General features: G+C 41.5%; 2 protein-coding genes across 2 annotated transcripts; both read right to left on the bottom strand.

Annotated features, from left to right (window-relative positions):
- Positions 1 to 60: 60 nt before the first annotated feature.
- Positions 61 to 3866, bottom strand: pyyb (peptide YYb). The gene is made up of 4 exons (XM_023400150.2): positions 3806 to 3866; positions 3354 to 3541; positions 1925 to 2005; positions 61 to 361 (listed from the first exon to the last, which is right to left on the bottom strand). The coding sequence occupies exons 2-4, from the start codon at positions 3539 to 3541 to the stop codon at positions 337 to 339; spliced, it is 294 nt and encodes a 97-aa protein (XP_023255918.1). The 5' UTR covers positions 3806 to 3866; the 3' UTR covers positions 61 to 336.
- Positions 3867 to 9970: 6104 nt separating this feature from the next.
- tut1 (terminal uridylyl transferase 1, U6 snRNA-specific) lies at positions 9971 to 16172 on the bottom strand. Its single transcript, XM_023400168.2, has 10 exons — positions 15968 to 16172; positions 15394 to 15584; positions 15025 to 15231; positions 14502 to 14616; positions 14257 to 14384; positions 13860 to 14086; positions 13627 to 13736; positions 12151 to 12273; positions 11649 to 11741; positions 9971 to 11480 (listed from the first exon to the last, which is right to left on the bottom strand). Exons 1-10 carry the CDS (start codon positions 16041 to 16043, stop codon positions 10345 to 10347), a joined length of 2406 nt encoding a protein of 801 aa, XP_023255936.1. The 5' UTR covers positions 16044 to 16172; the 3' UTR covers positions 9971 to 10344.
- Positions 16173 to 16346: the final 174 nt, after the last annotated feature.

Genomic DNA, 16346 nt, shown 5'->3' with positions numbered 1-16346 from the left:
CTAGTGGCAACAAGAGCAAGTGCAGTCTGTAAAAACAAGGAATACCAAAGCATGTGTGTGTCTGTTTAATACTTTTATTTCATTCAAGTCTTCATTGTAAAGTAATTGATTTTGATACAAATTATTTACATTTTTGGCCAACTAACAAATAGACGTATGGAAAGGAGCAGATAAACAGAGGGGGGAGAGAGAGAGAGAGACAGAGAGAGAGAGAGAAAGATTTGCATGCACATTAACAAATTGAATACGCAGTCACAAAGTCCAGTGCAGGTTGTCTTCAGTGTTTTTCATTGTTGCTTAATCAAAGGATCAGGGAAGGGTTAATGTTGGAGTGTTTTACCACTGATCGTTGTAGTCCGAGCTGAAAGAGAAGAGAAAAGGCTGTTTAATTAAATGAAATTTACACTTGATGCATCAGAATACAGTTTCAAGAAATAGTAGTGAGTAAGTGAACCCTTCAGAATTACCTCCATTTATGTATAAACTTAGTTACAATTATGAACAAACATAATCTATTTTACCTCATGACACATAAAATCATTGTATTGTTCTTGTCCATACTGAAAAAAAACATTCAAACATCCACAGTGTAGGCTGGAGAAAATATATGGAACCCTTGGCTAATAACATCAACAAAACCTACTTGGAGTCGGGAGTTATCAAAGATGGAGTCCAGTCAATGAAACTAGATTGGAGATGTTGGTTATAGCTACTTTTGTATAAGAAGAATCTGCTGATGTGAACTATGCATCGCCAAAAAAAGAGATCTCAGATGACTTACGATCGAGAAGTGCTGATTTGCATAAAGCTGAAAAGGTTACAGAGTCATCTCAAAGAGTTTAGAGATTCAACAGTCCACAGTCTAACAATCTGTCTATAAATAGAAATTATTTAATTCCGTGACTACTCTCCCAAAAATAGGGCGTCCAGCTAAGATAACTTCAAAAGCACAGAGCAGAATGCACAGTAATGTCAGAGTAACAGCTAAAGGCTTAAAGGAATCACTGGAGCTGGTTAATATATGGTGTATGGTGGCTTTCCACATGAACATCAAAGTTATTCTACCACTGGATGACTTCAAACAAAGAAAGTCCACCTGCTGGAGTCAGAGCCCAAACGTTAACCTTAACGGAGCAGAGCCGCTCACACAAGAAATCCTAAGAATATGTCTGAGGTTAAGCAGCTCCGTACGGAAGGATGGTCCAATGTTCCTCCTGAACATTGTGCAGGCCTGATTAGCAGCTACAGGAAGTGTTTGTTGGAGGCTATTACTACCGAAGGAGGTAACCACCAGCACTGTATGTTCAATAAAGATGCAAAAGATCATAGCTGTTTGTGTGATATTAGTTTAGGGACACCGTGTTTGTCTACATTAACGACTTAGATGAAGATAAGATCACAATTTATGAGCAATCATTCATCAGAAAACCAGGTTTTTGCAAATGATTCAGGTCCTTTTTTTCTCTTCAGATCACCTGCTCAGCTGTCAAAGTATGTGATCGTGACATTGTGACAATGTCATGGGCCAAGAGCAAAGAATATTAACAAGGAACTAAACAACAGCAACGTGATCCTTCTGCAGAAAGGATTAAAGCAATTAAAGCATAATGCTGCACCAACAGGTTTGTTTCTTAAAGATTTTAGATACGGGTGGGTGCAGCCAGATGTATAGCCTCATATATGGCAGGATGCATTAAGCAGAAATGTTTATGCACTATTGTAGATGGCAGTGATAATGTGTTATTTCAATTCAGACTGTTTGCTAACAGGAGATGAAATATTGGTCCATTTTATGTTGGTCTTGTCTCATTAATCATCTTCTTGATTAATTAATAATAACAAACTGATTAATTTTTGTTAATGGATTTGTCTTTCAGAGGCCAACTGTATTTTAAGAATGTTTTTTTCTATCTGTTTCTCTCACCGTGGTTCAGTGTCTTGGCTTGAATCAGCTCCGAACAGCAGCCACGCCACCGCCTGCTCCGGGGTCGACCTCTTCCCATACCTGGAGAAAACCAAACACCAGCATGTAATGACTGCCACTCAACATTAATATGAGATTCTCATTCATGTGAAAGCGCCTCTCTGCTGCACATCCACAGTCACTCACTCAGCATTTCACTGGGTGCTCCTGTGACCCCACCAGCCTTGTTATGAATTTCAACTACAGGACATCTTATTTCAAGACTCATCCAGCTCTGAACAAGGCAAGTTAACTCTACAAAACCCTGTGGAGCTTTAATCAGTGCCACTTCTCTGCTCAATCTCTGCAGTCCAGTCAAAAAAAAGAATAACGCTGTGCATTGCAAAATCAATGCCTGGCCACTAAGGGAGTAAACCTTCCTTTGTTTGAGATGTGGGGGGCTGCACTGGGTGTCACACAGTCCTTTGAGTCTAATGACAGATCCAGCCTCTTTAATTACAGAGCAGGACGGTTAATGATGAGACTATACTCCACTTCCATCACAGGAAAACTGTACACCCACAAGTTTCTCCAAATGGAGCAACAGAATTCAACACAACAGTTATTTGACAAAGCTATCTTGTCAAAACGGAAAATCTTTGTGATATTTTAAGTATGACGGATTAGAAAACAGTACAAACTTAAAAACCAAGAAATTTACTTATAGGTTCAAATAATCTGTGCTACATTTCAAAAGCCAAGATGTGTAATACATCTACAACCATGTATGTATTAAATACTGTGTTATGATCCAGTTGATTCACCTACTATGAATCAAAAGGAAATTATTAGGATGTCTGGTGTTGCTTTATGTCTGTTACAGACATGGGGTCACAACAGAGCTGTTAGCTTCTCCCTGGTCTAAACATTATATACCCATCAGAGGAACAACAGCAAGGCTTTGTAACTTAAGTATAATGACCCAAGGGTGCTCCTTGGCTTTCTAAAGAAAGGATGAACTCTTAACTAGTATCTGAAAGGGTTTTATTTGGGATGAAAAACAGGCCTAGTGTGCGTGAGTTCATGCACTGGGAGAGAGCTCGATCCTCCTTGTGGCTATCTCTGCCAAATTGTCCCTGAGCCAGACTTAATCCCTCACATCAAGGGAGGTGGACTATCTGTCTGACCCCACCAGAGGATGAAAAGTTACCAAAGAAATGCATGTTTTCAGCATCTATTAGTCCCTCTATCTCTCCTTTTTTTTCCCCAGGTCATATATGTTGATTTGAGAGTTAATTACTCTCAGAACTTGGATGTGAATCTGTATAGCTTTCTAACTCTAGTTCGTTTTATTAAAGTCTAAATTGAAAGCGCGCACACACGCACACGCGCACACACACACACGCACACGCACACACATTTGTAACTTGGTTTGGTAAAGCGGACTCACCTCTGTCTGGTGATGAGGTTAACATAATGCCTGACAGCCGCGTGGTATTTGGCCCAGTCCTCCGGTGAGGCGTTGCCCCCGGGGCTCTCTGGTTTGGGAGGGTAAGCGTCCGCAAAGCTGCTCAAACACACGAGGAGGCAGAAGACGAGCGCTGCAAGCATCATCCACGATCTCAACATGTTGGCCATCTGAGGAGAGGGAGAGATGCCATGGTAAAATGTCATTTTGTTCTTGTTTCTTATCTTCAAACTAACTTTGTGTTTACGGTTCTGCTCCATTTCACATAAATAGCCTACCTTAACGCACAAAATGTCTTTAAAGTATTTCAAATATTATATTAAAAAAAACCCACATTATTTCATGAATAAATAACATGCAAAAAAAAAAATCTTTCTAGGATGCGGTTAAAAAATCAAGATGCAGCAAAGTATCAGAAAAGTAAGAGGACCTACTTTTTGACAGTTGTCTCTTGGTGTAGTCACCCCGGTGTTGCCCCTTGTCTCGCTGCTCTCCCTTCGGTTCACAGGGTTATATAGTGTGGGACGGATACCTGATGCGCACCGAGTAACACTTAACCACACCCCTCGCTCTTTCCTCCGGCACCATCCTTCACGGGGTCACTTATCTCTGCCAAAGCTGGAGGACACACTCACAGCTGAACCTGACTTCCTGGGTAGCTGAAGGTTATTTTGTTGAGTATAAACATTGCAAAAAAAACTTATTTCCCCGAGTCTTTCAAAAAAATAAAATAAAAATGAAGTATTGTTGTGTTGGTGTGAGGAAAACATGCCAACAGGCTGCTCGTTCAGCACCACGAACAGCGCAATAAAACTGACCCTGCTATCACACACTATCATAGTCTGAAGCTGTAGTCTGATCATTTCTTCTGTCACCAGACATTTTCTCATGATATCTGCATTTTGTCGAGAATATTCAAACATGGCAATCTGTCTGTTTTTACTATAACTTTCATTTACATTGCATCACATTTACTCATTTGGCAGACGCTCACAAGTAATCTGTGCACGAGTAGATAATGAACAAACACATTAATCTTCAGGTAGATACACAGTGTATGGGAGGGGAAATACCTGTCAAGCATGTCCCTGTAAATAAGGGAAGTAAGTCATTTCTGTCCAAGTTTGTTGAAAATATATAATTTTCACAATATTAGCTTGATATTTGTGACTTGAATATAAGACATCAACTTCAAAAAGTTTATATAAATCTAGAAAATGTACGTGATCAGCTGTATCAGGTTTCCATACAAAATGCTATTATTGAGCTTTATTGAGCTCAGCATTCTCCAGTTTTACAGAAATGTAAAATGATTATTGCATTTTAGGTGCATTTGCTATTTGATATATTCATGACAGTGACACCAACATGAATTCCAGGCAGGATAATTAGTTTTTTTTTAAATTAATTAGTTAGGGGGCATTTCTTGCAGTACGCAGGCGGTTGTAATCAGAGTCCTGCAATTGTTTTATTGACTCTAGTTTAATCTGTGCATGGGTGATTAATGAACAAACACATTAATCTGCAGGTAGATACACAGAGTATGCGATAGGAAATAACCGCCACCAAAATTACATTCCAAAATATATAAAAAACTGTTTTATAATTTTTGAAAACAAAATATTTGTGAAGGACTGGACGAATGCACATTAGTTAAAGTTGATTCATTAATATGACAGATATCCCCCTCAGGGATGATGTCGCCTAACTCGTCTGATCATTAGCCCAGACACCTTTAGCCTTCTATCCAATCATCATTCCTGCATACATTATTCATGTGGTGATAAAGGCTTTAATACGGTCTGGAGGTAGAGGTCATAGGCTACAGTGTCCACAGATCAATATTGCTATTCTGTTTCACACGCTCACATGGAAATAGCATCATCAGCAGCATGCGTCAGGGAAAGTCATTTTCAGCATAGTGATTCTCTTCTGATTGGATGAAATGATTCACTGAGGCGTTTGTGGATCAAATATCACTTTTTTTTTTTAACCCTTACATGCTGCCTTTCCAAATTCATGTAACCACAGAGTCTTTGAGGGGGTGGGGGGGTTGGACCAACGACGCTGTTATGACACGAGGACACACTCGCACAAAGACGTTGTGTACACAAATACCTTTCAGGTCTCAAGTGCTGAGGCTGAGTCTAATGTAATCGGCCACATTTATGACCGGTGCTGCAGCAAATGTTTGTCTTGGATCTTCACGGTCTACTGTTCGGTTCATGACGCCTGAAGTCGTCCCTCATCCCACAGTGTAGGTGCAGTCATCTCTCTGGGACTGTGTGCACACGTTAAGGGGTTTGTTTGCAAGCAGGGCGGAGATGTGCAGATGATTTGTGCCGTCTTCAAAACTGTAATGAATCTTTTAATGGCCAAATGCATCCCATTTTCTCCTACCACTGCAGAGCCACAGTGGATAATCCTGCCATTAACAAGCGTTTGCCTCAGTTTTGAAACTGCGTGCTCTAGATGTTACTTCAGAAGCTATTTCCTGCCCTGATGTGAATGAAATTGTAGGGACTAATTGAAACTCATTTTCAATATCAAAGACTTTGTGAAATACATTTATTTGAGGAAGCCAGACATGGTTGTGTAATTTCTCAGCATGTGGTTCTTAACCATGTAGCCACAATAATAAAGGCTTTTTGACTTCTGTACATGGGGAAATTCATCCCATATATGAGTTAAACTCTATGTATCCTATATATAATGTATACGTGAGAAACCTAGCTGCTGTTTTATTCTGCAGCCGATAAAATTGCAGCAAAGAACCGGCGTATCTAAAAAGTTTAGATGTTTTGTTCAGTAACCGTATTTGCAAAAGTATGAGGAAAGTCAATATGACATTGGTTCTCTGAGATTTACTGATGCAGTTGCTTTCCTTTAATTTCATTTGTGGACATTTTAGCATTTACTGATGGACCTCTACTGTAAACATGGGGGGAAGAAACATGACAGGGATACGCAACGATGGTCCCTAGCCAAAATCAAAAAGTGAATGTTGCAATAACAGTTTACTATATGGTACGCATGTTAACCACTGGTTTACATGGATACTTCAATAGCTCACTCTCAAGAGAATGCATTATTATCTTGAAGGTACATGAATAGCAACATATTGTTCAGCTAGAGAGCACACACCTAAAAGGAATGATAATATTGTACAGGCTCACTGTTAGGTCATGCACAAATCAAAGAAACTGTCACGTTGCCATCCAACATAACACCACAGTACATGTTGTCCTGCCGGGCTCCCTGGGGACGCCGGTGTGCTGTTTATGGATTCATAAAAAACAGTTGGTTTTCCTTTGTCTGTCCCTAAACCCTTGTCAAAAACTTGATTTAGGCATAAATCCCAACTGACAGCCTCGGTAGAGCGGCCTCTGCTGCTGTTGACAATAAACAAGCAGTAAAAGTTTATATGACCACATAAAGGCTGTAAGTGGATTGTGGTATTACACATTGATTGCACTGACCATTTCTGAGCAATTATTGTACCATAATTCAAACTGATATTGAGGGGCAATTAGTGCAGAGTTGTTTTTTTTCACCCAGTGGCATCCAAATTGGAGCAAAACGACAAAACACAACCTAAATTGGAAAATCGTAGCTTTTAACAATTCGATGAGTCGAAAAAAGGGGGGCAGTAGCTAAAAGTGATTAAATAATGAATAAATCTCCCATTCATGGGTGCTATCTGTTGTTATCACCCATTTCCACCAGCTAACGGTGGCTACCCTAAACATTTAGTTAAATCTACTCCAGTCATCAACCTCTCTGCGTTCACTCGACTGGCAATAAAAGTCAATGGCAAGAAACAATAGTATGCACAAGACAAACTCATTAGCTTGCTCCAGTGTTTGTGGGTAAACACTGAGAAAGTAACAGCCCCCAGATAAGGGAAAGGGCAGACAGTTAAGGTTTGCACAGTCCAATAAACCCCAGCTAATGCTCTCCAGAAGAGCAGTTTGGGCTCCTACTGTGGGGAAAAGTGTTTGAGTTGCCATCAAGGACAAGGTAATAGGACCAGTAGGAGACCAGTGATTTTTAAAACTTTTTCTCTCATCTTATTCGGTTTTACCAACTTTTCCAACTGATGCTGGTGCTAATGATGTCTGCGACTTTGTTAGGTAAGACGTGGGCAATTTGCAGTACTTTTGTAGCTGAGAACGATAACTTGAACAAATCATGATGGTGGAAATCTACTTACTGCAGGCATCTACCTGTTCACCTCAAATGTAGCTCTAAAAGCTTTTTCTCCTGAAGTTCTGCCTTCACTTTACATAGTAAAACCACCTCCGTTTCCATTTGCATCACACATGCTGCCTAGTCCAAATATGAAAGGAAGATTACACACACACACACACACACACACACACACACACAAAAGTCCATTCTGGTGTGAGAGCAATCTCCCGGGAGAATGTCTGACTCCTTCCTGCCATCACAGACAGAAAGGGGGAAATGATTATGCGTTTTTATTTAGCCTTATCTCCAGAGTGGGGGAGCCACTAATATGAACAGAGTGCTTTTCAGGCAGACAGGTCTGTTTGCACAGCTTAAGAGACAAAATGGGGGGTTGATGGCTGCCCACCACCACGGTGCGATAAGTCATGAGCATATAAATGGCTACTGAGTTTCAGTCACTATACAGCACTATACATGACTCGTAAGCAAACAGAAATATATTTCCTTTAAATTTTTCATGTTTTTTGTTGGGCACAAACACAAACACAAACACACACACACAATCAGGAAATCCGCGTCTTCATAACCAGCAGAGTAAACGCTAGGTGCACAAGTCAGGGCTTCTCGTTTGCTCATTTGGTTTTTACCAAACAGAGACGCCTCATGTGATTCTCTTACCCCAAGAGGCCTGAAGCTAAACTCTGCCAACAGCAGCATCACTTTGGCCATTTGTCTTTCCTGGAAAGCAGAGCTGACCAATTATGGCAATATCCCACCGACTGATGTGTTTATGAGTGAGCTGGCGATGGCACCCTCAGGTAACTCAGATGGATGACGAGACAGGTGTTAGAGGGCTCGGGAGAGGTTGATGATTTGATCAAGAGCATGTTCTCAAAGTCACATAAAATGAGGGAAGTCCGTGTGCTGTTTATGTATTGAAATGATCCTAGGAAAATCTGTAAGGGCAAGATGAAGTCAGTATCTTACTCACTTGCCCTCCATATTCTAGGCATCAGACCATGACTAGAAGGGCCGTAAACTTGCAGCGTGGAACTACAAAACTCTATGACGTCGTACTAGATGTGACTCAATGCATTCATGCGTCACAGTGACGTGGAAAGACGACGCAAATAGCCGATACTGCCAGCAAGCTGTGGAGATTTCAGGTCTCTCTTCCCAGTGGACGCCAATTACACAAAACATGTAATTGGTTTTATTTCTCCCTCTTATGTCCTGGGATGTCTTGGGATCTGTAGGTCCATCAGACACAGCACCCACTAGAATCAATTTTTATAGTAATTACAGCAAATGAGCTACATGTATTGAAGGGGTTGGTCATCAATACCTGATGAAACTATCTCCCATGTGCTGCTGTGCATCTTTACAAAGATTTCACAATGGATTGTTTCTCGACAAAGGGAACTTTGAGGAAAACAGCTTCTTATCAGATGATGTTTGTTGCTGTCGTTTTTGTTTTTGGCCAACAGCAAACACACCCCCCAGTTCTCATATCAATCACTTTGACTGTCTGGCTTCAAGGTGTGTGAGACACAGGCCATATATCAGAGGCTCCTTTGGAAAACAAGGGCTGGTGATATTGGAGTGGCCTGGAGGGTCAATGAAAGAGATAAACCTATGAAAAGCACACACACAAATGAGAACAGTCAGTTTCAGCCAAGGAAAACACAACCAAACAAGACTGAGTGTACAGGCAGGCCGAGAGATAAGCCAATAACATGGCTGAAATCAATTTTGACAATATTCAAGTGGTTCAAATGTCAGTCGGCATCATTTGCTTTTCTCATAATAGTCAAATTTGTCCATTTTGGGCCAAAATTAACTTTTATAAGAAACAGTGTTGCTCATTAGATTTGACGACCAACCTTGGCCAAGTTACTAAATCTATTTTCTGATTATTACCAAAAATACACTGTGATTTCTGCTGGATCTTTAATTTCATGGCCACAGCAAACATCCCACCAGTGATGTGAACCAGCATCAAGCCGTCTCAAAACGTCTCCATCAGCACAGCCATCGCCATCTTCCACATCCCCATCTAACCTGCTGGCCATCTGCATCTCCCTTTAAAAGTGAGATGAATGATGTTAATCAGCACATGGGAGCTGTGCGCATCCCTCAGCTCCTGCTTGTCCTGCTGTAATAAAGCAATCTGCCTGCTTGAGTAATTACTCTCATCTGTCTCAGTCCTATGAGCGAAGACCCGACTGGATAAAAGCTCCACACCACGGCCCCTTTCTGGCAGGACACGACACAAGCTGAACCAAAGCATTTAAACCATCCCTGACACTGCGCTTTATAAAGAAAATATGACAGAACAGATGCAGAATAAATGTACATACGGTCCTGACTAATCGCAGCTACTGTTTATAGAATGAGGCAGTGTTTGACCAAGTTTTTTTTTTTTTTTTTTATTTCATTTGAAGACAACAGACGCCATGCCACTGAAGTTTCCCTTCACAGCTTCATGATTTAAGAGCACTAGTTTTAAACAGAAAAGTACTAAAACCAAGCCACATGTCAAACATAAATGTAAGCTTCTGAAACAAAGTCACAAGTATAAAATATACAGTACACATGAAAACATAAACAAAAAGTCCATATACACAGTATTATAATGGGTGGCTGGTATATATAAAGTCATGAAAGTAATGCTCTTTCATGTCCAACTCTCAAAGGTTCATTCAAGTGGCAGTAATCGCATCTTTTACTGAAAACCCCAAATTCTTAGATTTAACTGCAACATTTGGGAAATGGCCCCGTTTTAAGCGCTTCCTGTTTCTCTCTCTAACAGTGTCTCTACCGTCTTAGGTAAGAAGGCTTCCAGGAAATGAAAAAAGTCCTGAAAAACTCCCGTCTTGTCGCTGGTTGGCTCCAACTTGAGCACTGCCCTTGTGCTTTCAGTCCCACCCACCATCTGGGGCTGAACCTTGAACTCCAGGGGCTCCTTGAGCTCTGGCTCTTTCTCAATGATGTGAGCTGTGACCTGGGACTCCATCTCCATACAGCTGCCCTCTGGCCTCGAGTCCGTATCTTTGATCAGCTCCCTTCTCACTTTCCTCCTGCCAGCCCACACTATGTGCTTTTGCACACAGATCCACTGAGGGAAATCAGACTTCCCCCTTCTCGCCAGTCTTTGCTTTTTGCTTTGAGGAGACACAGAAGCATCGCTGCCAGAAGACAGCCGCCTCTTGGCACCAACTGCGACAGTACCCAGAGAGCTGGCTTCATTTTGGGATTCAACACTGTCACAGCTGTCATTCAGTGATGTGTTGAGGGAAGCTGAGTTGGTTTCCATTTCCTCTGCAGTATGGACAGCTGAACCGTCACCAAAGACGGCATCTGTGGAGAGAGTGAGGCGACACCGGAGAACCCTTTTGAGCACTCCCTCTACAGCAGCACAAACCTTCTGAAACCACACCAGCCGGAAACCGTCTCCCGCCATGTGCAGCTGATTACGCAGCCCTTCAGGGAGCGATGCTGATTTGAAGGGGATGCTGATGGTCAGTTGCTCTGCTTTGGTATGTGGGACATCTCCATGGGGGGTGAATAAGCGCACCAGCCCCCATGACTTCCCCTTGGTGGATTTGCGCTGATACTGTAGGCTGCGGCAATACTTCTCAGCCTCCTGGCACTCCCTTTGGAAGCAGCGGTGTGAGCGTTCATTCAGGTTTCCAGCTACATTGTGGGAGAGTTCAAAGGGGTCCAAGAGATTCAGGGGGCCCAGTTTGGGACTGTGGTGAGGGGTCTTGGTGGGTTGTTCCTCTTGCATGGCTTCCTCCTCTTTATTCTTGCTGAGGAAATCAGTGATTGGGAGTGCACGTCCCTCCCGGACAGATATGACACTACTGGCGAAATCAAATTTAGCATAGAAGGAGAAGAAGCCAGATAGCAGGGTGCCTAGACAGAGAAAACACAGATGCACAGAAAGAGTGTCCTTATGTACTGGTGATGTTGGCAGTTCATTCAAGAGTTAGAAATTTATGAAGAAGCTAAGTCACATATGTCACAGGAAATCTCTGAAAAACAAATCACACACTTTTCCTTTTTAACATTACTCTCACTTACAGAGGTCCTGTGTGTTCTTGCTGGGGGGCACAGCAATGGGCTGACTGGGGAAGGTGCAGTCCCAGCCCTCAATCACACACTCTTCCTCTTCGCCTGCAAGGATGTTAACAAAGAGAGGTAAAGAAAGCATCTGATTGACATGCCAGCAAAACAGACCAATTAACTTGCTAAAACAGTTTTATTGTTCAGGACTCTCTGACTTATCTATACTACACAAGTAATTTGAACTTGTCCTAAATAAACCCTTCTGTTAAACAATTGAATATTTGGATGGCAGACCTGATACATGCAGACATAATGTGCATCCAATTAAAACTCTCTGCAGCCTAAATTACCCTTTTTGCTTGCATCTATTCTCACAGTAAAACAATTCAACAGCAAGGTAACCCCCTTTTTGTTGATTGAGACCGCTTAGCAAAACTATCAGGGAAGTTAAATTGTACAGTAATGCAGAGCAACAGGGAACAGACCGTGGTGATTATCAGAGCAATGCAGCACTTACAGGCCATGTCTTTGAGTTGGTCCACTGTGAGGAGGACAGGAGGCTCACAGTTTTGCAGGTAGAAGATGATCAGCAATGTCAGAGCGTAGTTGTTGAGAAGGGAACCGGCACCACTGGGATTACCTACACGCAACAACGCAGAATGTGTGTGTAACAGGAGGATACCATAATTACAGCAAGGCCATGAATGTGTATATCCACAGGATGTAATCAACAGATGAAAGTAGGGATTGGTACTGAAACCAGGTATTAAACGGGCCCTGGGCCCTACATTTTTTAAGACCATAGTATCAATAGGATCTGACGTTACTGGTTCTGCTCTCAGTGTTGGAGAAATTAAGAAAAGAGATTTCCTATTTGTTATTGCTACATAAAAGTTCTCTCACACATTTTATCTCACCAACTCCGTTTCTGCATTTTCACTACTCACAATGCGGAAGAAAGGCTTCTGTCTCCAAGGCTCTTTATTTGTGAGCGGCAGGGACAGCTCTGTCTCACACACTGAAGCACCGTGCAGCACACACACACACACTGCAGTTATTAGTGACAATAGCTGAGAGAATTAGGTGTAGTTAAGTCCTTACAGACGGAGAAATGTAAAGTGTTCGATCGCCTGGCACATACTTCATCCATTTTAAATCACTCAGCAGGTGCACATTTAGTGATTTGGTACTGCACTATATAAATACCATGTAAAAGTCCTGTCCTAAATCACTGTGTATTACATTTGTTTTACATTTTCATCATTTCAAAATCAGTCTATAGCAGTGACTTGTTCAAAACAATGCTGTTGAGGTTTGTTACTCAAGAATGTAAATTGAGTACATGGTGAGAAAATACAGCAATGTTAATTCTCTTCTTAATTTGTTTTTTTTCTCTTACAAAATAACAAAAAAGTACCAAAAAAAGTACCATTAAAGTACCGGACTGATGTGTAAAAAGTAATAGTACCATTAAAATCTTAACGATACCCATCCTGAGATGAAAGCAGTAACATCTGTTGGGGGCTTTTGCAGCTTGAGTTTGGTTCTCATGCTGAAGGGAAATGCCAATGCTGAGTGAATAACTAAGCTGGTTATTCACATACAGTCACATCTGTTGAGATCTCGATATACGCCCCAGGAGTAAAAGGTAATGAGTGTGTTCTTCAGTGAACATCCCTCTCACTGAGATTTGATTTTATATCAGGAGGATCTGCCTGTACCATTACAACACAGCGGCTGTCCTCGTGCTGCCTTTATCTTACCACAGCTTCCGTAACAAGGCTCTAAAGGCATAGCAGATCAGTGTGTCCAAGCAGATCCCAACATGATCACATGGGAAAGTGAAGTTCTAGTGACATCTGTTGACCAAAAACTGAAATAACTACCTAAAGACACTAATTTTTAGTTTAAAAAATTATATCTGTTTTTATTACGTTCAGAATGCTCATTAATTGATGTTGTAAGCACTACGGTGCAAGTGTTTTCATTTTACCAGCCAGTTGTTTCTGCTTAGCCCAGTAGCGGATGGTGTACACCAAAGGTCTCAGCCTGTCCTCCATCCCTGAACACAGCTGGAGGAAGCGGGTGTTCCTGACTGCTAGTCTAGTACGGGACACAGAAAAAAAGGAAAACCATACATTAACTGCTTAGTGTACAAGATAAAACATTTCTCATCACCTCTGAGGTCTGTCAGTACTAAACGGCATTGAGGAATAATCAACTGACCTGTTGTTAACGGTGATGTCCCCCTGCAGGTTAAGCTCACGGTGATGGAACTTGACCACTGGGAGACGAGCGCTGCTGACTACATTGACTTTGTGCACACTGGGGACACAGCGCTTCAAGATCGCTGCCACAAGGTCCAGGATCTCTGCCGGAGAGGCTGTGGACAAGTCAATATCAGACAGGATGGAGTCCTCAGAGCGGCCATCATCCGACATGCCCTCTCCTGCCTGAAAAAGATGGTAGAGATAAAGAAGGATAATTCAATGCACAGAAGGTTCCTGTTGAGTTAGATTATCTAATATTTTAGTTATATTGTCTGGGTTCAAACTTTATTTTTGGTGACAAAACTGAGGTACAAAAAAATGTATTTATATTAAAAAAAAAGAATAATTCAGACCTGTTCTGTGGTGGACTTGGCACGGGCCTGGAACACCTTGGTATTGTCCAGGTCCAGGAAGAGGTCTAAGTCACAGGAGTGGATGCCAAAATTGTTGACAGATGAACCAAACGGCAGAATCTGGCTGTCTGCAAAACATCCAAACATAACATAAAAAGTTAGACAACCAATCTATGACAATCTTTTGCACGATTATCATTATGAACGAAGATTTCAGAAACGGAGTCTTTGTTTAAAAAGGTCACCTGGAAAGAACTCTATGAAAACCTCTTGCAGGAGTTGAACCAGCAAGCCTCGTGAATTCTTTTCGTTTTCTCCCAGCTGGAAACGCTCAACAATGTGCTGCATCTGTGCCTCCACCTGGAGAGGAACAAAGGACAACACCACAGAGCTTACTTAAACAAGCCGTCTTGATAACATACATACGTGTTATAATGAGCTGGTATATTCTCATTGACTAAAACAGACTAAACAGAGTCCAAATACACAATAAACTAACTGTGTTTGATTAATATTTGCCTGTGTTTAGTATGCAGGGCATAAATTATAGTTAATATGGTATAAACTGCATATTTATTTTATGTGAAACTACACAATTAATGGTTAATACATGATATACTGTAGTGTGGAACTACATTGAATCTAAAAGGCTCCTAGCATCCTCTAAAGTCTACAATGCTCCTTTCAACCAAGTGTATTCACTATTCTTACAGACCCACATTTTCACTGGCATAAGCCACACTTTATATCTGATAACAGGGTACTTACAGATGTCAGCTCACACAGCTCAGGTTTTAGACGGTCAAGAGCTTGTTGGAGGTTCTGGAAGTCACTCTTTTTCTTGGGAATCAATTTGAAGTCCTTCTTTTCTCGGGGTTTGACACGCAGCTTCAGGCCCTTCATCTGATGCTCAACACAGGACAGCGTCGCCTGTATACTCTCAGTCTCACTGAACTGCACGATGGCGTACACACCCTGTGAGCGCACAGTGACACATCACAGTCAGAAGAGAAGAAGAAGAAGAAGAAGAAGAAGAAACTGACCATCAGTGCTCTTGACATGTACACAATCTGTAAAGACTGAGGCTATGGACATCATTTAAAATAAGCTGTATCTGATAGTGAACAGCTGTCTGACCTTGTCTTTATCCATGATAACATCTGAGACTGGCCCAAACTGCTGGAAGTACTCAGTTATGTCAGTCTGAGAGATGACAGGTTTGATGCCACTAACAAACACACTATGCTCCTCCTGGGTCTTCCTGGTAGCCCGCACGGTGCTCAACGTCTTGTGTTTCCGCCCTTTGACATGCTGCTCCAGACTTGGCACTGTTGGAAATGATAATATGAGCAATGCTGAATGAGAAAAAAAAACCCTCAAGACACACCATAGTTTAAAAGATTAAAATATATAGTACCGCGAATACATGCGATTACACCAGCTGCTGTGAACATTTAGTATAGTTGGCAAGTTTATAAAATACATTAAAACTCTTCTTCTACTATAACATTAGCTAATCGCTCTAACAACGCATGGCATTAACGTCATACTGTAGCGTTCAAGGACAAACGAGGAAGATAACGTAAGTTTTTGATGTGGCGGGAACGTCGTATTTTTAAGTTGGGTTTTTGACCGCCTGCCTGGAAAAAAGTTGCATCAAAAGTTACTTCAACTGACTCGCATTTGGCTAAGTTAGCTTAAGGTCACTTACTGTTGGGTAAACCGACATTGCACAGGGTGCAGTGAAACCCCCTCGGTGTCGTTTTTATGTCACTGTCTGTTTCCATGATGGAGAGAAATAAAATATAACGACAACACAGGAAATAAATCGACCAGCAAAGTCCTCAGCGAAGTTTAAGGCCGAACATCGTCCATGCGCCTCTCAAATCTCCCTCCAGCGTCGATTCTTCGTTTGTTTCCAGTCCGTCCACAAAACCTGTCCGGGTTGCTTTACTGTTTTATCAGAGTTCCCGTTTATCTATTTTTTAATGGATTAAAATGTTTCGTGCTAAACAATACACTGTAGTAAACATTTTGCAATACTGAATGATGGAGACTCAAACATAAATAAATAATATACTTAATAATAA

The sequence above is a fragment of the Seriola lalandi genome, unplaced genomic scaffold, assembly GCF_002814215.2.
Source record: "Seriola lalandi dorsalis isolate HSWRI2012SDOR001 ecotype SW California unplaced genomic scaffold, Sedor1 jcf7180002052132, whole genome shotgun sequence".
Taxonomy (NCBI): domain Eukaryota; kingdom Metazoa; phylum Chordata; class Actinopteri; order Carangiformes; family Carangidae; genus Seriola; species Seriola lalandi.
Note: the sequence above shows the minus strand (reverse complement) of the source record. Positions and strands in the feature narration are given on the sequence as shown.